This window comes from Pleurodeles waltl, chromosome 10, assembly GCF_031143425.1.
Source record: "Pleurodeles waltl isolate 20211129_DDA chromosome 10, aPleWal1.hap1.20221129, whole genome shotgun sequence".
NCBI lineage: Eukaryota > Metazoa > Chordata > Amphibia > Caudata > Salamandridae > Pleurodeles > Pleurodeles waltl.
In genome coordinates, this window is record NC_090449.1 from 225,708,738 (window position 1) to 225,733,356 (window position 24,619).

General features: G+C 45.5%; 1 protein-coding gene across 2 annotated transcripts in view; it reads right to left on the reverse strand.

Annotated features, from left to right (window-relative positions):
• The window catches only part of SMG1 (SMG1 nonsense mediated mRNA decay associated PI3K related kinase), a 1,401,298-nt gene that overhangs the window by 902,444 nt on the left and 474,235 nt on the right, over positions 1-24,619 (reverse strand). For both annotated transcript variants that reach the window (XM_069210224.1, XM_069210223.1), the window contains 3 exons: positions 19,087-19,229; positions 18,741-18,942; positions 15,552-15,652 (listed from right to left, as the gene is read on the reverse strand). In XM_069210224.1, coding sequence (XP_069066325.1) covers positions 15,552-15,652; positions 18,741-18,942; positions 19,087-19,229 — 446 coding nt within the window. The remainder of the gene's footprint in view (positions 1-15,551; positions 15,653-18,740; positions 18,943-19,086; positions 19,230-24,619) is intronic.

Below are 24,619 nucleotides of genomic sequence, written 5' to 3' on the forward strand. Positions count from 1 at the left end.
AATGCAATAAATAGTTGTTTAGTCTTTCTGGTGTTCTTTGTTCTGTCAATGTAATACATTAATGCTCTTTTGACATCTAATGTATGTAGTGCCCTTTCAGCTACGGTATCTGGCTGTGGAAAGAACACTGGAAGTTCCACTGTTTGATTTAGATGGAACGGTGAAATAACCTTTGGCAAAAATTTAGGATTAGTCCTTAGGACGACCTTATTCTTGTGTAGTTGTATAAAAGGTTCTTGTATTGTAAACGCCTGAATCTCGCTTACTCTTCTTAGGGAAGTAATGGCGATGAGAAATGCAACCTTCCAGGTAAGGAACTGTATTTCGCAGGAGTGCATGGGTTCAAAAGGTGGAACCATAAGTCTAGTTAGGACAACATTTAGGTTCCATGAAGGAACAGGTGGTGTTCTTGGTGGTATAATTCTCCTAAGGCCCTCCATGAATGCTTTAATGACTGGTATCTTATATAGGGAAGTTGAATAGGTAGTCTGCAGGTATGCAGATATTGCTGCAAGGTGTATTTTAATGGAAGAGAAAGCCAGGTTAGATTTTTGTAAGTGAAGCAAGTAGCCCACTACATGTTCTGGAGTTGTGTGTAATGGTTGTATTTGATTAATATGGCAGTAGCAAACAAACCTCTTCCATTTACTTGCATAGCAGTGCCTGGTGGATGGCCTTCTGGCTTGCTTTATGACTTCCATACATTCTTGGGTAAGTTGTAAGTGCCCGAATTCTAGGATCTCCGGAGCCAGATTGCTAGATTCAGCGATGCTGGATCTGGGTGTCTGATCTTTTGGTTGTGTTGTGTCAACAGATCTGGCCTGTTGGGCAATTTGATGTAGGGTACTACTGATAGGTCTAGCAGCGTTGTGTACCAGGGTTGCCTTGCCCAAGTTGGTGCTATTAATATGAGTTTGAGTTTGTTTTGACTGAGTTTGTTTACCAGGTAAGGAAGGAGAGGGAGAGGAGGAAAAGCGTAAGCAAATATCCCTGACCAGTTCATCCATAGGGCATTGCCTTGGGACTGTTTGTGTGGGTATCTGGATGCAAAGTTTTGGCATTTTGCGTTCTCCTTCGTCGCAAACAAGTCTATTTGAGGTGTTCCCCAGAGTCTGAAATAGGTGTTCAGAATTTGGGGGTGAATTTCCCATTCGTGGACCTGTTGGTGATCTCGAGAGGTTGTCTGCGAGTTGATTTTGGATCCCTGGTATAAATTGTGCTATTAGGCGAATTTGGTTGTGAATTGCCCAACGCCAATTTTTTTTGTGCTAGCAGGCTTAACTGCGTGGAGTGTGTCCCCCCTTGCTTGTTTAGTTAATACATTGTTGTCATGTCTGTCTTGACGAGAATGTATTTGTGAACTATTATTGGTTGGAAAGCTTTTAGTGCTTGAAAAACTGCTAGAAGTTCTAGGTGATTTATATGCAGTTTTGTTTGATGTACGTTCCATTGTCCTTGTATGCTGTGTTGATCGAGGTGTGCTCCCTGTCATGGAAGCATCTGTTATTACGTATTGTGGCACTGGGTCTTGGAAAGGCCGCCCTTTGTTTAAATTTATGTTGTTCCACCACAGAAGCGAGAGGTAAGTTTGGCGGTCTATTAACACCAGATCTAGAAGATGACCCTGTGCTTGAGACCACTGTGATGCTAGGCACTGTTGTAAGGGCCTCATGTGCAGTCTTGCGTTTGGGACAATGGCTATGCATGAAGACATCATGCCTAGGAGTTGTAATATCATCTTTGCTTGTATCTTTTGTGTTGGATACATGCGTTGTATGATGGTGTTGAAATTTTGAATTCTTTGGGGACTTGGAGTGGCTACTCCTTTTGTTGTGTCTATTATGGCTCCTAGGTATTGTTGTACCTTGCACGGCAGAATCTTGGATTTCGTGAAGTTGACGGTGAACCCTAGTTTGAAGAGGGTTTGTATGATCTGATTTGTGTGATTTGAGCACTCTATTAACGAATGGGCCTTGATTAGCCAGTCGTCTAGATATGGGAACACGTGTATTTGCTGCCTTCTGATGTGTGCAGCGACTACCGCTAGACATTTGGTAAAGACTCTTGGTGCGGTTGTTAATCCGAAAGGCAGTACCTTGAATTGGTAATGTATTCCTTTGAATACAAACCTTAGGTATTTCCTGTGCGATGGGTGTATTGGTATATGGAAATACACGTCCTTGAGGTCTAAAGTTGACATATAGTCGTGTAGTTTTAGCAATGGTAATACTTCTTGTAGTGTGACCATGTGAAAGTGGTCTGATTTGATGAATGTGTTCGCTATTCTGAGGTCTAGGATTGGTCTCAGCGTTTTGTCCTTCTTTGGTATCAGAAAGTACAGTGAGTAAACTCCTGTGTTTATTTGTGTGTTTGGCACTAATTCGATTGCATTCTTTTGCAATAGTGCCTGCACTTCTATCTCCAGGAGATTGGAATGATGTTTTGTCAAATTTTGTGCTTTTGGTGGTATGTTTGGAGGGAATTGTAGAAATTCTATGCAATAACCATGTTGGATAATTGCTAGAACCCAAGTGTCTGTAGTGATTTCCTCCCATGCTTTGTAATAATGACTTATTCTTCCCCCCACTGGTGTTGTGTGGAGGGGGTGAGTGACATGTGAGTCACTGCTTAGTAGTAGGGGTTTTGGGGCTTTGAAATTTTCCTCTATTCCTAGAGAATTGCCCTCCTCTATATTGTCCCCGAAAACCTCCTCTGTACTGTCCCTGGTAACTGGACGGTGTTGCCTGTGAGGTGCTGGCTTGTGTGCTCTGACCCCGAAACCCCACTCTAAAGGGTGTTTTACGGAATGTGCTGTAATTCCCTCTGCTCTGCGGGGAGTAGAGTGCGCCCATGGCTTTAGCAGTGTCCGTGTCTTTTTTGAGTTTCTCAATCGCTGTGTCCACTTCTGGACCGAACAGTTCTTTTTCGTTAAAAGGCATATTGAGAACTGCTTGCTGAATCTCTGGTTTAAATCCAGACGTTCGGAGCCATGCATGCCTTCTGATAGTTACAGATGTATTAATTGTCCGTGCAGCTGTATCTGCAGCGTCCATGGAGGAGCGGATTTGGTTGTTGGAAATGGTCTGTCCCTCCTCAACCACTTGTTTTGCCCTATTTTGTAGGTCCTTGGGCAGATGGTCAATGAGATGTTGCATCTCATCCCAATGGGCTCTGTCATAGCGCGCAAGCAGTGCCTGGGAGTTAGCGATGCGCCACTGGTTTGCAGCTTGTGCTGCGACTCTTTTACCAGCTGCATCGAACTTGCGGCTTTCTTTATCTGGGGGTGGTGCATCTCCAGATGTGTGGGAGTTGGCCCTTTTCCTAGCTGCTCCTACAACGACAGAGTCTGGTGGCAGCTGTGTAGTGATGAAAGCCGGGTCTGTAGGAGGCGCCTTATACTTCTTTTCCACTCTTGGTGTGATTGCCCTACTTTTGACCGGCTCCTTAAAGATTTCTTTTGCGTGCCGGAGCATACCAGGGAGCATAGGCAGGCTTTGGTAGGAGCTGTGGGTGGAGGAGAGTGTGTTGAATAAAAAGTCATCCTCGACCTGTTCTGAGTGGAGGCTTACATTGTGAAATTGTGCTGCTCTAGCCACCACTTGAGAATACGCAGTGCTGTCCTCTGGTGGAGATGGCTTCGTAGGGTATGCCTCCGGACTGTTATCTGACACTGGGGCGTCGTATAAGTCCCATGCGTCTTGATCTTGGTCACCCTGGCTCATGGTGGTGTGAGCTGGGGAATGTGATGGAGTTTGTGCTGGTGAGACGTTAATCACAGGTGGAGGAGAGGGTGGTGGGGTAACTTTTTTCACCACTTTTGTTTGTGGTGTTTGTTCAGTTTGGAACTCCAATCTTCTCTTTCTTCAAATAGGGGGAAGGGTGCTTATTTTTCCTGTCCCCTGCTGTATGAAAATACACTTTTGCGTATGGTCTACATCCGTTGAGTGTAGTTCTTCCTCAAACCTATGCTTTTGCATTTGGGAGGTTAGCGAGTGCTCTTCTGTATAAGAGCCTGAAACTGGGTCGGTTGCAGTTTGTTTTGGCACCGAAACCCTGTCTGCATCTTTTTTCGGCTCCGAGGTGACTTTTTTCTTTTTCGGGGCCGAAACCTCTCGGCGTCGATCTTCTTCGGTGCCGCTGTCTCGGCGTCGAGTCGTGTCTACACCGGTATCTCGGTGTCGATGCTTGTCTCCAGCACTTTCTCGGTCCCGAGAAGGCTGCGTGCCGGTGTCTCGACCGGAGTCGGACGATCTCGGCACTGTTTGAGCCTTTTTCGGTGCCGACGGTCGGTCACCGAATTTATGGGTCGAGCCATGGCCTGGTGGCAGTGGCGTCCCCTGGGCCTTGTAAATCTTCTTTTGAGTGGTTTTCGACGTCCTACTCACGGTTTGTGTATCGTCGAATCCTTCGGAGTCCGATTCTTGGATCGAAAAGGTTCCCTCCTCTTCTTGTTCCTCGAACTCCCGGTGGGCTGTCGGCGCGGACGCCATCTGAAGTCTTCTGGCTCGACGGTCTCGGAGAGTTTTTTGGGACCGGAACGCACGACAGGCCTCGCAGGTGTCTTCACTGTGCTCAGGTGACAGGCACAGGTTGCAGACCAAGTGTTGGTCTGTATAGGGGTATTTATTGTGGCATTTGGGACAGAAACGGAACGGGGTCCGTTCCATCGGCGTTCTTCTGCACGCGGTCGGGCCGACCAGGCCCCGACGGGGGATCGCAAAAATTACCCCGAAGGGCACCGGAGCTCTTCGATCTTAGACGCGGTGTTGAATCTAACTACGCCGACCCCGAACGCAACAATACCGCCGAAAATCTTCCGAAATTAGCTATCTTTCCGTTCCGAAACTCGGAGCGACAGGAACACGTCCGAACCCGATGGCGGAAAAAAAACAATCGAAGATGGAGTCGACGCCCATGCGCAATGGAGACAAAAGGAGGAGTCACTCGGTCCCGTGACTCGAAAGACTTCTTCGAAGAAAAACAACTTGTAACACTCCGGCCCAACACCAGATGGCGAGCTATGCAAAACATGCGTATCTACAGCGACAGATGCCATCGAACATATGCTATTTTGCTAATTCAAAGTTCCTAAAGTACCTACCTGCAATACCTTTCATTTGAAGTATTACATGTAAATCTTGAACCTGTGGTTCTTAAAATAAACTAAGAAAAGATATTTTTCTATACAAAAACCTATTGGCCTGGAATTGTCTCTGAGTGTGTGTTCCGCATTTATTGCCTGTGTGTGTACAACAAATGCTTAACACTACTCCTTTGATAATCCTACTGCTCGACCACACTACCACAAAATAGAGCATTAGTATTATCTCTTTTTGCCACTATCTTACCTCTAAGGGGAACCCTTGGACTCTGTGCATACTATTCCTTACTTTGAAATAGTACATACAGAGCCAACTTCCTACATTGGTGGATCAGCGGTGGGGTACAAGACTTTGCATTTGCTGGACTACTCAGCCAATACCAGATCACACTACTAAATTCCCAAAATTGTCATTAGAAACTGATTTTTGAAATTTGAGCTATTTTTCTAAATTTTTAAAAGTCCTGCTAGGGCCTTGTGTTAGTCCCTGTTAGCATTTCTTTTAGAGTTTAAAAGTTTTGTAAAGTTTGAATTAATTTCTAGAGATAGTTTTAGATTCTTAAAAAGTATTCCAACTTTTAGAAACAATGTCTAATGCAGAAGAGAATGTGTTGGAACTCGACCTCACACCTTACCTCCATCTTAATATGAGGGAGCTAAGGTCTCTCTGCAAAATAAAGAAAATACCAGTTGGCATAAACCCTTCCAAAGTACAGCTCCAGGAGCTGCTGGCAGGGTTTGAAAAAGCCAACCCCTCTGAGGATGACCTCCCAGAGGATGAAGTTAGTGACTTGGAGGAGAATTCCCCCGCTCCAGTCCTAATTAGGGAGATCAGGGCCCCTCAAGCCCTGACTCCAATTGTGATAGTCAGAGATGCTGCTTCCCTCACAGGAGGGTCCAGCACCTCTGTAATCACTGAGGATAGCCTCAGTGAAGATGACCTCCTGCTAGCCAGGATGGTCAAAAGATTGGCTTTAGGGAGACAGCTCCTAGCCATAGAAAGGGAAAGACAAGAGATGGGTTTTGGTCCCATCCATGGTGGCAGCAACATAAATAGGGTCAGAGATTCTCCTGACATGTTGAAAATCCCTAAAGGGATTGTAACTAAATATGAAGATGGTGATGACATCACCAAATGGTTCACAGCTTTTGAGAGGGCTTGTGCAACCAGAAAAGTAAACAGATCTCACTGGGGTGCTCTCCTTTGGGAAATGTTCACTGGAAAGCGTAGGGATAGACTCCTCACACTCTCTGGAAAAGATGCACAATCCTATGACCTCATGAAGGCTACCCTGATTGAGGGCTTTGGATTCTCCACTGAGGAGTACAGGATTAGGTTCAGGGGGGCTAAAAAATCCTCGAGCCATACCTGGGTTGATTTTGTAGACTACTCAGTGAAAACACTGGATGGTTGGGTAACTGGAAATGAAGTGAATGACTATGTTGGGCTTTATAATTTGTTTATGAAAGAACACATTTTAAGTAACTGCTTCAATGAAAAGTTGCATCAGTATCTGGTAGACCTAGGTCCAATTTCTCCCCAAGAATTGGGAAAGAAGGCAGACCACTGGGTCAAGGCTAGGGTAACCAAAACTTCCACTGGGGGTGACCAAAAGAAAGGGGTTACAAAACCTCCTCAGGAGAAAGTGGGTGACACTAGAAACAAAGAAAAAGAGTCCTCTGTAGGCCCCCAAAAACCAGACCAGGTGGGTGGGCCCGAGACACAACCCAAAACAAAGGTGGGTACCAGGGTAAGAACTGGGATGCCACTAAGGCATGGTGCCAAAACTGTAAACAGACAGGGCACCACACCAAGGACACTTCTTGTCCCAAAAACAAACCCCCTAGCAAAATCCCAGGGGTAACCAGTGTAGCCATTGGGGATGACTCCTCAGATGAGGAGGTCTCCATAGCCTTCAACTGGAAAAAGGGCCCAACAGGTGAGTTGGAGATTCCAGAGGGAAGTAGACACTTCCACCACCTACTGGTGAATGGAATCCCAGCCACTGCCATGAGAGACACTTGTGCCAGTCACACTATTGTGCATGACAGGCTGGTGTTCTCAAACCAGTACATCCCAGGTGAGACTGCCAGAGTAAGAGTTAGCCCAGACAGGGTCACTGATAGGCCTGTGGCTTTTGTGCCCATAGAAGTGGGTGGGACTTTTAGCTGGAGAAGGGTGGTAGTCAGTACAGACCTCCCCCTTGATTTTCTCCTTGGAAATGACTACCCAGAGGTTAGTCAGAGCCCAAGAGAGGAACTGGTCCAGTGCCAGTCCTCTCCCAAGGATTCTGGAGGTCCTGCCCCTGCAGTAACTGCAAGCAGGCCCCAGAAGAAAAAGAAAAGAAAACAGTGTAGGAAGGGTGGACAACCTTTAGCCAAGGTTCCAGCAAGCCAAGGAGATTCTGCTGCAGTAGGGGAGAACTCCAAAAGTGGCACTGGTAAAGTCCAACCTGACCCACAAAACGTCCTGGCTAGTCAGGCAACTGTTAAGCCTGAGTGGGTGGCTCCTCAGTTAACAGAAGAAAGAGTGGAAGAAGGGTGTTTACTACAAGATGTAGTAACCCCCCACTCTAACAAAGCAGACAGGCACTCTGAACCCAAAGAAGCCTGTAACTTAGCCCCTTCCCTTGCAGGCGAAGAGCTAAAGGTGTGGTTCTGGGCACTAACAGCGGTCAGTGGCCTCTGCTGGGTGTTAGCCTTTATGGCTGCACTATCCTTGGCATGGTGGTCTGACCCCGTGCCAAATAGCAAGTTAGGCCCCCTGACCCTATTGGTCATGGTGGGGTTACTCCAGCTCTGGGTAACCTCTTTGGGTAAGCTAGGGGTGACGCTGGCTAAGATAAGATTAGCAGAGGTGGATACCTCTAACCCCAAAATAGAGAGAATGGGTGAAGACATTAAAAGCACAGACAAGAGGCAATTCAGATTAGGTCCTATCACTGTGGAAGTGGGTCAGTTCCCCAGAGGGAATGACCTCAACAGGAGGATGTAAGGCAGAGGAGGCCCTGCAACAAACCAGCCTATTTCCTCTACTCTTCCTCGCCTGACAGACTAGGAAGACTCTCCCAGCTTTGGCTGAGTCTCCTCGCCTGTGGGCTGGGGGGGGCTTGTGTAAAGAAATGGCTCCCTGTTGAAGTTACCCCCCCACTTTGTGCCTGATACTGATGCTGACTTGACTGAGAAGTGTGCTGGGACCCTGCTAACCAGGCCCCAGCACCAGTGTTCTTTCACCTAAAATGTACCATTGTCTCCACAATTGGCAATACCCTGGCACCCAGGTAAGTCCCTTGTAACTGGTACCCCTGGTACCAAGGGCCCTGATGCCAGGGAAGGTCTCTAAGGGCTGCAGCATGTCTTATGCCACCCTAGGGACCCCTCACTCAGCACAGACACACTGCTTTCCAGCTTGTGTGTGCTGGTGGGGAGAAAATGACTAAGTCGACATGGCACTCCCCTCAGGGTGCCATGCCAACCTCACACTGCCTGTGGCATAGGTAAGTCACCCCTTTAGCAGGCCTTAAAGCCCCAAGGCAGGGTGCACTATACCACAGGTGAGGGCATAGGTGCATGAGCACTATGCCCCTACAGTGTCTAAGCAAAACCTTAGACATTGTAAGTGCAGGGTAGCCATAAGAGTATATGGTCTGGGAGTCTGTCAAACACGAACTCCACAGCTCCATAATGGCTACACTGAATACTGTGAAGTTTGGTATCAAACTTCTCAGAATAATAAACCCACACTGATGCCAGTGTTGGATTTATTAAAAAAATGCACACAGAGGGCATCTTAGAGATGCCCCCTGTATTTTACCCAATTGTTCAGTGCAGGACTGACTGGTCTGTGCCAGCCTGCTGCTGAGAGACGAGTTTCTGACCCCATGTGGTGAGAGCCTTTGTGCTCTCGGAGGACAGAAACAAAGCCTGCTCTGGGTGGAGGTGCTTCACACTTCCCCCTGCAGGAACTGTAACACCTAGCAGTGAGCCTCAAAAGGCTCAGGCTTCGTGTTACAATGCCCCAGGGCACTCCAGCTAGTGGAGATGCCCGCCCCCTGGACACAGCCCCCACTTTTGGCGGCAAGTCCAGGGGAGATAATGAGAAAAACAAGGAGGAGTCACTGGCCAGTCAGGACAGCCCCTAAGGTGGCCTGAGCTGAGGTGACTCTGACTTTTAGAAATCCTCCATCTTGCAGATGGAGGATTCCCCCAATAGGATTAGGGATGTGCCCCCCTCCCCTCAGGGAGGAGGCACAAAGAGGGTGTAGCCACCCTCAGGGCTAGTAGCCATTGGCTACTAACCCCCCAGACCTAAACACACCCCTAAATCGAGTATTTAGGGGCTCCCAGAACACAGAAAGACAGATTCCTGCAACCTAAGAAGAAGAGGACTGCTAAGCTGAAAAACCCTGCAGAGAAGACGAAGACACCAACTGCTTTGGCCCCAGCCCTACCGGCCTGTCTCACCACTTCTAAAGACACTGCTCCAGCAACGCTTTCCCCAGGGACCAGCGACTTCTGAATCCTCAGAGGACTGCCCTGCTCTAGAAGGACCAAGAACTCCCGATGACACCGGCCCTGTTCACCAAAGACTGCAACTTTGAAACAAAGCAGCAACTTTGAAACAACTTGCGTTTCCTGCCGGAAGCGTGAGACTTGCTACTCTGCACCCGACACCCCCGGCTCGACTTGTGGAGAACAATCACTTCAGGGAGGACTCCCCGGCGACTGCGAGACCGTGAGTAGCCAGAGTTGACCCCCCCTGAGCCCCCACAGCGACGCCTGCAGAGGGTATCCCGAGGCTCCCCCTGACCGCGACTGCCTGCTCCTCAGATCCCGACGCCTGGTAAAGACTCTGCACCCGCAGCCCCCAGGACCGGAAGGATCCGAACTCCAGTGCAGGAGTGACCCCCAGGAGGCCCTCTCCCTTGCCCAGGTGGTGGCTACCTCGAGGAGCCCCCCCCCCCTTGCCTGCATCGCTGAAGAGACCCCTTGGTCTCCCATTGATCTCAATTACAAACCCGACACTTGTTTGCACACTGCACCCGGCCGCCCCCGTGCCGCTGAGGGTGTACTCTGTGTGGACTTGTGTCCCCCCCCGGTGCCCTACAAAAGCCCCCCTGGTCTGCCCTCCGAAGACGCGGGTACTTACCTGCTGGCAGACTGGAACCGGGGCACCCCCTTCTCCATTGAAGCCTATGCGTTTTGGGCACCACTTTGACCTCTGCACCTGACCAGCCCAGAGCTGCTGGTGTAGTAACTTTGGGGTTGCTCTGAACCCCCAACAGTGGGCTACCTTGGACCCAAACTTGAACCCCGTAGGTGGTTTACTTACCTGCAAAAACTAACAAACTCTTACTCCCCCAGGAACTGTTGGAACTGTTGAAAATTGCACTAAGTGTCTAGTTTTAAAATAGCTATATGTCATTTGTGTGAAAAGTATATATGCTATTTTGCTAATTCAAAGTTCCTAAAGTACCTACCTGCAATACCTTTCATTTGAAGTATTACATGTAAATCTTGAACCTGTGGTTCTTAAAATAAACTAAGAAAAGATATTTTTCTATGCAAAAACCTATTGGCCTGGAATTGTCTTTGAGTGTGTGTTCCGCATTTATTGCCTGTGTGTGTACAACAAATGCTTAACACTACTCCTTTGATAAGCCTACTGCTCGACCACACTACCACAAAATAGAGCATTAGTATTATCTCTTTTTACCACTATCTTACCTCTAAGGGGAACCCTTGGACTCTGTGCATACTATTCCTTACTTTGAAATAGTGCATACAGAGCCAACTTCCTACAATTACAACACAAAAAAAAGAAATGAGAGGGGAAAAGTGTTTTTTGGGCCACATTTTGAGGTTTGCAGGGGATTCTGGGTATCAGAACCTCATCAGAGCCCCACAAGTCACCCCATCTTTGATTCCCCTAGGTGTCTAGTTTTCAAAAATGCGCAGGTTTGCTAGGTTTCCCCAGGTGCCGGCTGAGCTAGAGGCCAAAATCCACAGCTAAGCACTTTGTAAAAAAAAACAGCTTGGTTTTCTTTGTGAAAATGTGATGTGTCCATTTTGTGTTTCCTGTCGCAGGCACTAGGCCTACACACGCAAGTGAGGTACCATTTTTTATCGGGAGACTTGGGGGAACACAGAATAGCACAACAAGTGTTATTCCCCCTTGTCTTTCTCTACATTTTTTCCTTCCAAATGTAAGACAGTGTGTAAAAAAGACATCTATTTGAGAAATGACCTGTAATTCACATGCTAGTAGGGGCACCCCAGAATTCAGAGATGTGCAAATAACCACTGCTTCTCAACACCTTATATTGAGGCCATTTTGGAAATACAAAGGTCTTATTAATACCTATTTTTCACTTTTTATATTTCAGCAAATTAATTGCTGTATGCCCGGTGTAGAATGAAAACCCATTGCAAGGTGCAGCTCATTTATTGGCTCTGGGTATCTAGGGTTCTTGATGAACCTACAAGCCCTATATATCCCCGCAACCAGAAGAGTCCAGCTGACGTAACAGCATATTGCTTTCAAAAATCTGACCTTGCAGGAAAAAGTTACAGAGTAAACGTGGAGAAAAATGGCTGTTTTTTTCACCTTGATTTCAATATTCTTTTACTTCAGCTGTTATTTTCTCTAGGAAACACTTGTAGGATCTACACAAATGACCCCTTGCTGAATTCAGAATGTTGTCTACTTTTCAGTAATATTTAGCTTTCTGGGATCCAGCATTGGTTTCTTACCAATTTATGTCACTAACTGGAAGGAGGCTGAAAGCACAAAAAATTGTAGAAATGGGGTATGTCCCAGTAAAATGTCAAAATTGTGTTGAAAAATGGGGTTTCCTAATTCAACTCTGCCTGTTCCTGAAAGATGGGAAGATGGTGATTTTACCACCGCAAAACCTTTGTTGATGCCATTTTCAGGGGAAAAAACACGAGCCTTCTTCTGCAGCCCTATTTTCCAATTGTTTTGAAAAAAACTAAATTTTCGCTGTATTTTGTGTAATTTCTTGGTCTCCTTCAGGGGAACCCACAAAGTCTAGGTACCTCTAGAATCCCTAGGATGTTGGAAAAAAAGGATGCAAATTTGGCGTGGGTAGCTTATGTGAACAAAGTTATGAGGGCCTAAGCGCGAACTGCCCCAAATAGCCAAAAAAAGGCTCGGCATAGGAGGGAAAAGACCTGGCAGCAAAGGGGTTAAGGACCCTCTCCAGTACTCAGGCCCTAGGTACCAGGGGTACCATTTACTAGGGTCTCACTACAGAAGTACCGGACTGTGTGACAATGGTGCACATTTGACCTTGCTTTAGGTAAAGAGTTCTGGCAACCTGTGTGGGAGGGACCAAGTGCACCCTCAGTCGAAAAACTTCAGTAGCAAGTGAGCAAAAAGTGGGGGTGACCTTGCCCAAAAGAGGCCCTTTCCTATGCTGTGGCTCTGAGCAGGACGGCTTACTAAGAGGAACAAGTGTAAAGCATGTAAACTGCATCTAAACAATTGAAGAAATACACAAAACACTCAAGAAATCCAACACCAATTTATAAAATAGACTATTTTTTCTGCATTTTCTTATGTACTTTTAAACACCACAATGAGAAAGATCCACCAGAGGGATTCTCAAGATACACATTTTTACTAGGTACAGTATATATGCACTTTTTACTCAACTGCGATCAAGCACTAGCAAATTCAACAAAGTTGATACCAACAAACCTTTTAATCAAAAACCTTGAGTTAGGTGTACTGCTGTTGGTTACAGTTACTTTGGGTGACCAACTCCAACAGGGTGACAAGCAGGGACCACAGAAACAGAATGGTATTACTTGGAACTGATGAGAGCCCTTACCATGAAGCACAGGTAGCGTCTCTGCACTGGATGAACAGGAATGGAAGTAGGCATCCTTGAGGTCTAATGCCATCACCACATTACCTTGCTGCAGCACAGGAATGATAGCCTGTAAGACTATCCTGTGGAAATGCTCGGACAGGATGTACCACTTGAGTGGCCTGAAGTTCAGAATGGGCCTGGGGGAACAGTTTCTTGGGATGAGGAAGGTAGATAGAGTAAACCTCTTTGCTCCACTGTTGGGTGGGTCCTATGGGCCCGATTTTCAAGGAAAGTTTGGACCTCCTGTAGGAGGATACAATGCTCTCTGCTGAGGCTGTGTTTATGGGGCAGGATGTTAGGAGGGTGTGTGAGAAGTTCTATGCAGTAGCCATGGCGAGTCACAGCAAAGACTTGTCAGATGTGATTTCCTGCTAACGTGAGAGGAAATACTGCAGTCTCCCGCAACAGGTGGTGTGTGTGGTCAGTGGGGAGATGGAGGGAGTTGATATTTGGAGGAAGAGGGCCCAAGTTAGAACCCCCTTTGTCCATCTCCATTTTATTATGGCTCCTGTAGGCATCCATGGTGTAGCCTTGTGGTGTGTAATGCTTGAAGGGCTGCTGCTGCAGTCTCTGACAGGAAGAGATAGGCTGACAGGAGGTGGTGTTCGAAAGTGCACTGTACTGATACCTCAGAAAGGAGCCACTAGTGGTCGAAGTCTTGCTTTGGCACTATTGGTGTCTTTACCTTCTGCAGCATTTGGTCAACCTGCAGACAGAAAAGGTGTTCACTTTCAAAAGGGCAGGCTTAGCAGATACTGCTAGACTTCGGAATTAAACCCAAAATAAAGAGCCATGCATGGCGCCATGTCAAGCACTCATGTTGACACTCAATGCTGCAGTATCCACTGCACTAAGTGTGTACCGGATGTTGGCTTTAGCAATGGTTTTACACTTTGCCACTAGCTCTTCCCCTCTCTGCCTAAACTCGTTGGGTAGCTATTTAATGAGGTCCTGTGTCTCATCCCAGTATGCTCTGTCATTGCAAGAGGGCATGCCGACTCACTTTTCAATTGTCTAGTGAGTGGTGACTCTTACTGCCACCCTCTGCACTGCAACATCAAGTTTTCAGTTCCCTCTATCCGTGGGAAGCATCACACATATCCTGAGAGTTGGCGTGCTTACACGCAATGAGTACCATTACTTCAGCCATTTTCACACTCCACGCCAACATCTTAATTCGCGGTGTGGAAGGAATAGAGTCACTGGGAACATGCTAGTATTTGTGCTCTGAGTTGGAGCAGGAGGAGAAAACTGCCTCTGGCCTAGGTGACGGTTGGTGGACAGCAATGGCTGAGGTGCAGGCCTCTTCGTCTTCCTCAATGTCGGAGGAAAACTGCTCCCCTAACATGGCGATGGTGTTGCTGGATGACTGTCTCTGCATCTTGTGGTGAACCCACTGTTTCCAGAACCAATAGAGAAGAATTTTCTAATTAAAGGTCAGGCAAGCCCTTGTGCGTGGTGTTGTCCTGGTTGGGTGACAGGCAAAAATTATACTCCAGATGGCGTTCGGTCAAGAGGAACTCTGCGCAACACTGAGGACAGTTTCGAAAGGGCATCTGTTCAATCACCATGTGTACACTGGACACCAGAGGAACATCGTCACAGAGACAGGGGGCACGAGTTGCGCAAGTCAATGCAGATTGCTCTCCAGAAGATGAGGGTTGGAGGAAAGGCAAAGTAAGAAGTTTCCTGATATTCGAGAATAGGCCAGCTTTGTCCGAACAGAAGTGTTTGGAGCCCCCAGCTACACTCATACGGACAAGATGGCTGAGAAATGCAATATAACATGGAGTTGTGGGGTCCATGCACATGAGCAGCTTAGAGATGAGTCCATATGAACCACGTGTCTCTAAAGACTTCTGAGAAAAATATACATACAAATGTTCGAACCCGACACTATAAGGTAGGAGAATGCAGGACATTTGTATCTACAGCTAGACAATCTACAAACATTGTATTTAACGATTTGCAATTAACCAGTGCGAATGATCTTTGTGCATTATAGCACATTAACAAATTAAAATACACCAACTGATTAAATGTTAACAAATATGAGGACACCCACCAATTTTTTGCAATAGACGCAGCTATTGTTGAGGCCAGTTTGAATGCAAATAATCCTAATCCTAATCCAAAACACCAAATGTCAACGAAAAATGCCTATAAATAATATTAATGTTTACTTTTTAAAAATAAAAAAATTACATGATAAAAATTAAATTTTTCTGTCAATTGCAAGATGAAGTGTGAAAACAAGCAAGCACATAAGAATGCTCTCAAAGTTCTGTATTTGCATTGTAGCGGTATGTGCAAAACCTGTAGTGCATATTTCTGCACATAAAATTATAAAACTTATCAGGAGAAAAGAGCTCTACTGTCACTGGAGCAATGAAGTCAGTTTTTTAAAGCTACTTACCTTTTCTACTATAATTATGTAACCATAATATAACTTACACTTTTCCATTACATAAACATTAATTCTAGTGACAATGAGTCAACACATTCGTGCTAATTATCACAACTAATGTTTCTTTCTTTCCTTTCATATGTACCTATTTTTTCTTTGGAACTTCCAGTGATTCTTTCTCCAGGCAGCAGCTCAAGTTGCTCAGTACATTCCAGGAATTCACCAGACTCAAAGCTGCTGAGGGACCTAAAACAGGAAGTGAAATGGACAAAATATCACCTAAATGCATGTAAGTGCACAAGTGCTAAGTTTCTACGTTTATATTTTCAAACTATTTTTTTTTTTTTTTTTTTTTTTTTATCAGTTACATGATAAAAGTTCAACTGGAAAGAAATGGTGCTTGAAAAGTACTAAGCACATAAGAATGCTCCCAAAGCTCTGTATTTGCTAAATCTTTAGCATTTGATTGTACTCCAGGCGTAAGAAAACCAGGAAGCTGTATTCTGAAAACTCCTAGATACTCTGCCTCTTTGGCTCTGCACTTCACGTACAGGGAGTGCAGAATTATTAGGCAAATTGTATTTTTGAGGATTAGTTTTATTATTGAACAACAACCATGTTCTCAATGAACCCAAAAAACTCATTAATATCAAAGCTGAATATTTTTGGAAGTAGTTTTTAGTTTGTTTTTTGTTTTAGCTACGTTAGGGGGATATCTGTGTGTGCAGGTGACTATTACTGTGCATAATTATTAGGCAACTTAACAAAAAACAAATATATACCCATTTCAATTATTTATTATTACCAGTGAAACCAATATAACATCTCAACATTCACAAATATACATGTCTGACATTCAAAAACAAAACAAAAACAAATCAGTGACCAATATAGCCACCTTTCTTTGCAAGGACACTCAAAAGCCTGCCATCCATGGATTCTGTCAGTGTTTTGATCTGTTCACCATTAACATTGCGTGCAGCAGCAACCACAGCCTCCCAGACACTGTTCAGAGAGGTGTACTGTTTTCCCTCCTTGTAAATCTCACATTTGATGATGGACCATAGGTTCTCAATGGGGTTCAGATCAGGTGAACAAGGAGGCCATGTCATTAGATTTCCTTCTTTTATACCCTTTCTTGCCAGCCACGCTGTGGAGTACTTGGACGCGTGTGATGGAGCATTGTCCTGCATGAAAATCATGTTTTTCTTGAAGGATGCAGACTTCTTCCTGTACCACTGCTTGAAGAAGGTGTCTTCCAGGAACTGGCAGTAGGACTGGGAGTTGAGCTTGACTCCATCCTCAACCCGAAAAGGCCCCACAAGCTCATCTTTGATGATACCAGCCCAAACCAGTACTCCACCTCCACCTTGCTGGCGTCTGAGTCGGACTGGAGCTCTCTGTCCTTTACCAATCCAGCCACGGGCCCATCCATCTGGCCCATCAAGACTCACTCTCATTTCATCAGTCCATAAAACCTTAGAAAATCAGTCTTGAGATATTTCTTGGCCCAGTCTTGATGTTTCAGCTTGTGTGTCTTGTTCAGTGGTGGTCGTCTTTCAGCCTTTCTTACCTTGGCCATGTCTCTGAGTATTGCACACCTTGTGCTTTTGGGCACTCCAGTGATGTTGCAGCTCTGAAATATGGCCAAACTGGTGGCAAGTGGCATCGTGGCAGCTGCACGCTTGACTTTTCTCAGTTCATGGGCAGTTATTTTGCGCCTTGGTTTTTCCACACGCTTCTTGCGACCCGGTTGACTATTTTGAATGAAACGCTTGATTGTTCGATGATCACGCTTCAGAAGCTTTGCAATTTTAAGAGTGCTGCATCCCTCTGCAAGATATCTCACTATTTTTGACTTTTCTGAGCCTGTCAAGTCCTTCTTTTGACCCATTTTGCCAAAGGAAAGGAAGTTGCCTAATAATTATGCACACCTGATATAGGGTGGTGATGTCATTAGACCACACCCCTTCTCATTACAGAGATGCACATCACCTAATATGCTTAATTGGTAGTAGGCTTTCGAGCCTATACAGCTTGGAGTAAGACAACATGCATAAAGAGGATGATGTGGTCAAAATACTCATTTGCCTAATAATTCTGCACTCCCTGTATTTAGAGAACAGCTTTTGCTCAAGCTGAGACCTGGCCTTAAGATTTGGCCATTGCCCTTCTGCTCTACATATATTTGCCTTTACTTGGCATGGAGTCTGCACAAGTAAATATAAAGCGCAGACTTATTAAAACATTTGCCTAGCATATCATGATGAGGTTTGCTGAGAGTGAACACAACAAAAATAGAAAAAAGGTTTTGGTCAATCAATTTGAACAGTCTTTCACAAAGTGACTTTACAGGCAGCCTCAAGAACAGCATTAATACATATTAGTAGACTTTCAAACAAGGTAGCAACAATTTACATAGGTTGGTTAAGGGGAGGATGGAGGGAATATTCCAACATTTCTTGGACCTGGAGGGTAGAAGAATGACGTTGAACAACTAATTTCTGAACTCAAAAATCATGCCCAGAGAAGATGGCCTTGACTGCAAATTGGTGTGGACTCCATTAGGTTAACTAGGAAAAAGGTGGTGGACAGGCAAAATATTATGAGAGCTGCCCAGAACTCTTTGCACAGTTCTTATGGACTTAAGGCCTGGAACTGGCAGCTGAATAAAGATCTATGAGTTGGAGGGAGGAAAAACTGAGGGAAAAGTAATTTATCAACAAGTAGGAGGATCAGATCTGTGATTATGGCGCAAATGTCCACAAGAGCAGGAACTCAAACTACTAGAAAGATTCTGTGGACAGTCAGCACACCTGCTGTGGTGGTAATGGGATATGAAGTGAGGTGGTGGTAATGGGATAGGAATCGAGGGCCCGATATCCTAACTACTAAAATCATACATCTCTAGTGTCTGCTTTGCATTTATTGCTACTTATACAAAATGAAAGTGCCAAAATGATTACTGTCAGACTACTACTGACTCATTTGCTAAATACTGACAATGCCCTGTGAAGTAAGGAAGATAAAGCACAGGCATTTGTGTTAATGTGACTTAGATTGTGAAAGGACCGGGAGTGGTAATTTCCACATCCACTAGTTTAAATAAGAATACAATTCAGTGTGGTTCAACCCATACACTTGGTCAGTGATCATATCATAAAAAAGGCTTGAACTACAGCTGTGTTACAATACACTTTAGGATGATGAATGCTCTAAGTGCAACAACACTTCACACTTTTCAAGGACAAAAAAAGTTTAATATTTAGGAAATAAAAAGTCAATGAGCTTTCTAACTTTCTTAAAAATAATCAACAAAATAAATGCATCATACTTTATATAGTTGAAATCAGCCTTCAGATTGATGGATGCACCATTCACACTTGACTTCAATTCTTGTACAGTGTTCTGCCATTCTTGCACAGCTGACCAGTCGGCTATTGAAATATAGCACTCGCACGCTTTGTTACACAAGTAATTTGTGACCTCAGGAGAAGATTCACTTGGCTTCGCCAGGACAGTCTTTTTGGCTTCACCTGTTAAATTGCACAAATACAGTTTAGTTTAAAATCATTTTAGAGGTCATCTGATTTATTCCAACAAATGGTAATGGTTCCTGTGTGTTAACATTTGAATTGTGATCAGTGCAACATCTCCAAAAGCATTCTAGCAGTTCTTACCATTGGCATGTTTGGGGCTAGCAGAATTGGTGCTATTTGAATTTGCAAGCTTCAGAACAGATTTATCAAAACCTGTTGGACTGCAGTCAACTCCGGTCATGGCACACAAATGCTCCTGGTACTCAACAGCTGCTTTTTCAAACCTGAAAAAAAATATTTTTTTCACAGATTCAAATGTTATTGATACTGAATGCTATTAACCAATGTTGCATATCAGCCTCATTGCTAGTTCAACTATGTCAAAAACATTTAACTGGTTCTTTTGTGGCCCCATTAAACATATTATACACATTTTTATTTGGCTATTATTCCTTAAGTTTTGAGGTGCTAAATGAAACAGAAAGGACAGACACGACTTTGAGATTCTTTTAGCCAGTATTCCTACACCACTGCTCTCTTCAGGGTATCTTTTAGACATGAGACCTTGTAGGAAGTTGGCTCTGTATGTACTATCTCAAAGTGAGAGATAGTGTGCACTTAACTCCAGGCCAATAGTTTTTATATAGAAAAATATGTTTTCTTTATTTATTTTAGAACCACAAGATTCAAGATTTGAAGTAAATACATAAAATGCAAGGTACTCCACATAGGTAAGAAAGGAACTTTGAATTAGAGCAGTAACATACACAGTTTTAGTTAAAAGTGCAATAAGCTATTTTAAAAGTGGACACTGCAAAAATCAACAGTTCCTGGGGGAGGTAGGTATTGGTTAGTTTTTCAGGTAAGTAAGGCACTTACAAGTTCAAGTTCCTGGGCATAGGCAGCCCACCGTTGGAGGTTCAAGGCAACCCCAAAGTCAAAGGGGTTTGTAGAGCACTAGGGGGGGGAGACACAAGCAGGCACACAAAACACAACCTCAGCGGCACAGGGGCGGCCGGGTGCAGTGTGCAAAGCAGGCGTCAGGGTTTGAATAGGAATCAATGGAGGGACCCGGGGGTCACTAGTGGTGCAGGCTAGGCACAGGGGGGCTTCTCGGGCCAGCCACCGACTGGGCTAGGCAGAGGGTCGCCTGATGGTCACTCCTGCACTGGATTTCAGTTCCTTCTGGTCCTGACGGGTGCGGGTGCAGTGCTTGGTCCAGACGTCGGGTTCTTTGTTCCAGGCAGTCGCGGTCAGGGCGAGCCTCTGGATCCTCTCTGCATGCGTCGCTGTGTGGGCCCATGGGGGTCGTCTTGGGTTACTCACGAGGTCGCAGTCGCCTATGAGTCCTCCCTGTAGTGTTGGTTCTCTGGAGCTCGAGCCGGGTGCGTCAGGTGCAGAGTGTGAAGTCTCACGCTTCCGGAGGGAAGAGTGAGGTCTTTAAAAGTTGCTGTTTTTGAACAGAGCCGCTGTTCACGGGGGATTTTTTGGTCCTTCAGGTTAAGGGCAGATCTCTAAGGCTTCAGAGGTCGCTAGTCCCTGTCGGATGCATCGCTGTACAGGTTCTTTGAGTCTGGAGACAGGCCGGTAGGGCTGGGACCAAGTCAGTTGTTGTCTCCGTCGTCTCTGCAGGGCTTTCAGATCAGCAGTCCTTCTTGTTGTAGGTTGCAGGAATCTGATTTCCTGGGTTCTGGGGTGCCCCTAAATACTGAATTTAGGGGTGTGTTTAGGTCTTCTATGCGCTTGGGGGGGGAGCAGTTTTGAATTTGTATTGTTATTCACTGTACTTTTTTTTTTTGCTCTCACATTGCATTACCGCTAGACTGGATTACATGATTCATGACCATATAGACAGAATCATTTCTGTACAACATTAGGACTACGCTATTCTTACTCCTTCCATTAGGATAGCTTTTAAGTTGACTATTAGTAGTACCATTAGGTAGCCTCTTTGCCATGTTGACTTTAATTAACTACCATACGTTATGGATTTCTTTTATTACACCTCATCAAGCAGATATTTAGACCAGCTTGGACCACTAATGCCTGTTGCTATCCCGATGGGGCCCATCCTTTAATATAGGGAGTGTAAGGATATTTCCTCTTAACTTATGAGGATTACATGTACTGTTTGTTTTTGTTTCACTATGTTGCACACCCTACACGAGGGGGAAAAGTCACTAGTGTGGTCCACTCCCCTATCCCTTCACAGTGCACGATTACTTTTTCTGTGATATGGGTTTATGTTTTTCCTTTCTCCTTTAGGTACCTGAGAGACTACTTAATAACCAGCGAATTGGAATACGAGGATTAGGTAGGTTTGGTACTGACGAATCGCACCGATCATTTTTTACTTTAGATGCAAGAAAAATGTTGACCTTTCTTGAGGCAGTATAGGGATTTCTGTACTGACACTCTACACACTCTTTGATTTTAGGGACTGTAGATAGTATACCATTTATTTTTGATTGAGGGTTGATTAGACATTATAGCTAATCTCTTCCCCCACACCATTGTTTTTAACCATGACAGGGGTCTGATCCTGATTAAATATGAGTTTTGAGGACCTTTAGTCATTTTTAATCTCACTTTCATACATTCTTCTGTATCAATCCCACATTCTAGCATTCAACAACTACCATTTTCTATACTCTAAAGATCTCCGGCAAAGAGCCCCCTTGAGGGGCATTGTAGTGCCAGCCTGACGAGGAGCAAAAGCCTGATGATGAAGCATATCACCAATTGGTGAGTGAGGGCTCTTGTTCTAACTAGAGTTGTCTCACGGGCACCTTTATTAATTTCGTTCTGTTTGGAACTGTGTACCTCCGTTTTTGGCTAATGGCTACTGTCCTGGAGGGTGGCTACACCCTCTTTGTGTCTCCTCCCTGAGGGGAGGGGGGGGCACATCCCTAATCCTATTGATGGAATCCTCCAAACTCAAGATGGAGGATTTCTAAAGGCAGGGGTCACCTCAGCTCAGGACACCTTAGGGGCTGTCCTGACTGGTGGGTGACTCCTCCTTGTTTTTCTCATTATCTCCTCCAGCCTTGCCGCCAAAAGTGGGGGCAGTGGCCGGAAGGGCGGGCATCTCCACTAGCTGGGATGCCCTCGGGTGCTGTAACAAAATGCATGAGCCTTTGAGGCTCACTGCCAGGTGTTACAGTTCCTGCAAGGGGAAGGTGAGAATCACCTGCACCCAGTGCAGGCTTTGTTCCTGGCCACAGAGTGACAAAGCCACTCTCCCCCATGTGGCCAGAAACTCGTCTGGTTGTGGAAGGCTGGTAGAAACTGGTCAGCCTAACACTAGGAGTCGGACTGGTATTCAGGGGGCATCTCTAAGGTTTTGCTTAGACACTGTAGGGGCATACTGCACCCTGCCTTAGGGCTGTAAGGCCTGCTAGAGGGGCGACTTACCTATGCCACAGGCAGTGTGAGGCTGGCATGGCACTCTGAGGGGAGTGCCATGTCGACTTAGTCATTTTCTCTCCACCAGCACACACAAGCTGTAAGGCAGTGTACATGTGCCGAGTGAGGGGTCCCCAGGATGGCGTAAGACATGCTGCAGCCCTTAGAGACCTTCCCTGGTATCAGGGCCCTTGGTACCAGGGGCACCATTTACAAGGGACTTATCTGGGTGCCAGGGCTGTGCCAAATGTGGGAACAAAGATGCAGTTTAGGGAAAGAGCACTGGTGCTGGGGCCTGGTTAGCAGGGTCCCAGCACACTTTCAATCATAACTAACATCAACAAAAGGCAAAAAGTCAGGGGGTACCCATGCCAAGGAGGCATTGCCTTACAGACCTGTTCTTAAAACACAGTCTTCTGAATGCCACAAAATAAATAATCTTGCATCTCTGCACTTATGAAAGCTGAATCTTATACTTTGCTATGAAGTGCTGTTTTTCCTGATTTCTTTTTTGTATTGTAAGCTTCCTACCAAAGATGTTCTCTGTATACAGGAGTAGGGGGGTAGGGTGCTTGCAGAGTGCCATAATGGTCTTTTCTTGGTGGGCTCCTGTCCAAGTACCTTTAGGAAGCGGTGTTCAATAGCTGAACTATCAAATCCGGTCCATTAAGTTGGCAAGAGTGAATTAGGCACAGTGCCAATTCAGGGGGCATTGGGCAGTCGCCATGAATAAAGCTCGCAATATGCATGGCTGAGACCAGGGACTCTATACTTTAGTTTAAAAAAAAAGTTACTTACCTTTGCTAATGCTTGTAGAGACTATATCTAGCTGCAGTTTCCTTACCTACTGAACATTCCCCAGGTGTCAGACAGGATCTGGAAACTTTTCAGCAGTACCTCTGCGTACCAGTAGGTGGCACAGCACAGTTCCGCACCGACACTGTACTGCTCTAGAAAGGACATGCAGGGCGTTATAGGCTCCACTCCTGCTCGCTGAGGTCGACTGCTTTTGACCCACAGATGCAGAGACCAAAAGCAATTTGGTTTAATCAGTGTGCAGATTCCTAAATTTGGGATCCTATTAATGGGCGGAGTACCCTAAAAGAATGGAAAGGATGCTTCTCTGTTTATTTGCACTTCAATACAATAATGCTTTGTGAACATATACAATGATGACCATGCGGCAGCCACACAAATATAGTCCAATGGAGTGTTTGCTTGAAAAGCAATTGTCGCTCCCTTCTTCCTTGTTGAGTGTGCCCTTGGCTTTCCTTCTAGCTAAATACCAGGCTATTTGTGACAAATTTCGATTGTCTGTGTTATCCATCTTGTGATAGTACCCTTTGTAACTGGTTCTCCAATACTATAGAGTTATCTTCCTGTTATGATAGTCTTTATATTATATATTATTATATATTATTGCCCTGCGTGCATCCAGAGTATGCAGAGCCTTCTCTGCTTGAGTCTTTGGAAAAACTTGGAATTTATATTGTCCGGTTTATGTGAAAATGCAGAAAGACCTTAAGAAGGAATTATGGTTAAGTCCTTAAGACTATCCTGTCTTTATGTATTTGCACATACGGTTCCTGTATGGTAAAAACCTGCAGTTCACTTACTCTGCACAGTGAAGTCAAGGCAGTTAGTAAGACTATTATTGACCTGGTCAGTGTATTACTCTTCCCCGTGTAGCTCCACCAGTAAGTGCAGCCCGTGTCTGATTGAACTCTGACCCCAGTCAGAAGTTCGAGGCCCTCCTCCACCTGCAGGCTCCTACCTGCGCCTCATCCCTGATGTCTAGTGGGAGATCCTTGCTCTTCCGCTAGGCTGCCTCTTTCTGTCTTCACCCTTTGTGCTTTTGCTGCTTCTCCCTTGCGCTTTCTGTGATTTTCTCTATCTGATTCCTCTTTTTTTCTGTGCTTTTACCCTCTTTTTCCAGTTTTTCTCTTCCGATCTATTTTACCCCTTCTCGCTTCCCTCTCCCCGCTGCCCCACGGCCCTGGCCCCCTTTTTTGCGCTATTTTCCTACTCCCTCCTTCCCAGCTGTCCTCCCCTGCCCCCTCACCCTATTTAATAGCGGCCGCACCAAAGGCAAGCCCATCCGCGACCAGTGCCAGGACCCCTGGACCTCCCACCCGCCACCTCTACACGCCAGCAGCATTCCATGCACTCAACTCAGGATGCAACAACAACTGCAAGCCCTCATCATTGGCCGACACCCACGGACCCTTCAGCTGCCTCCTCTGCCACCAATCCTACACCACCACCTTCG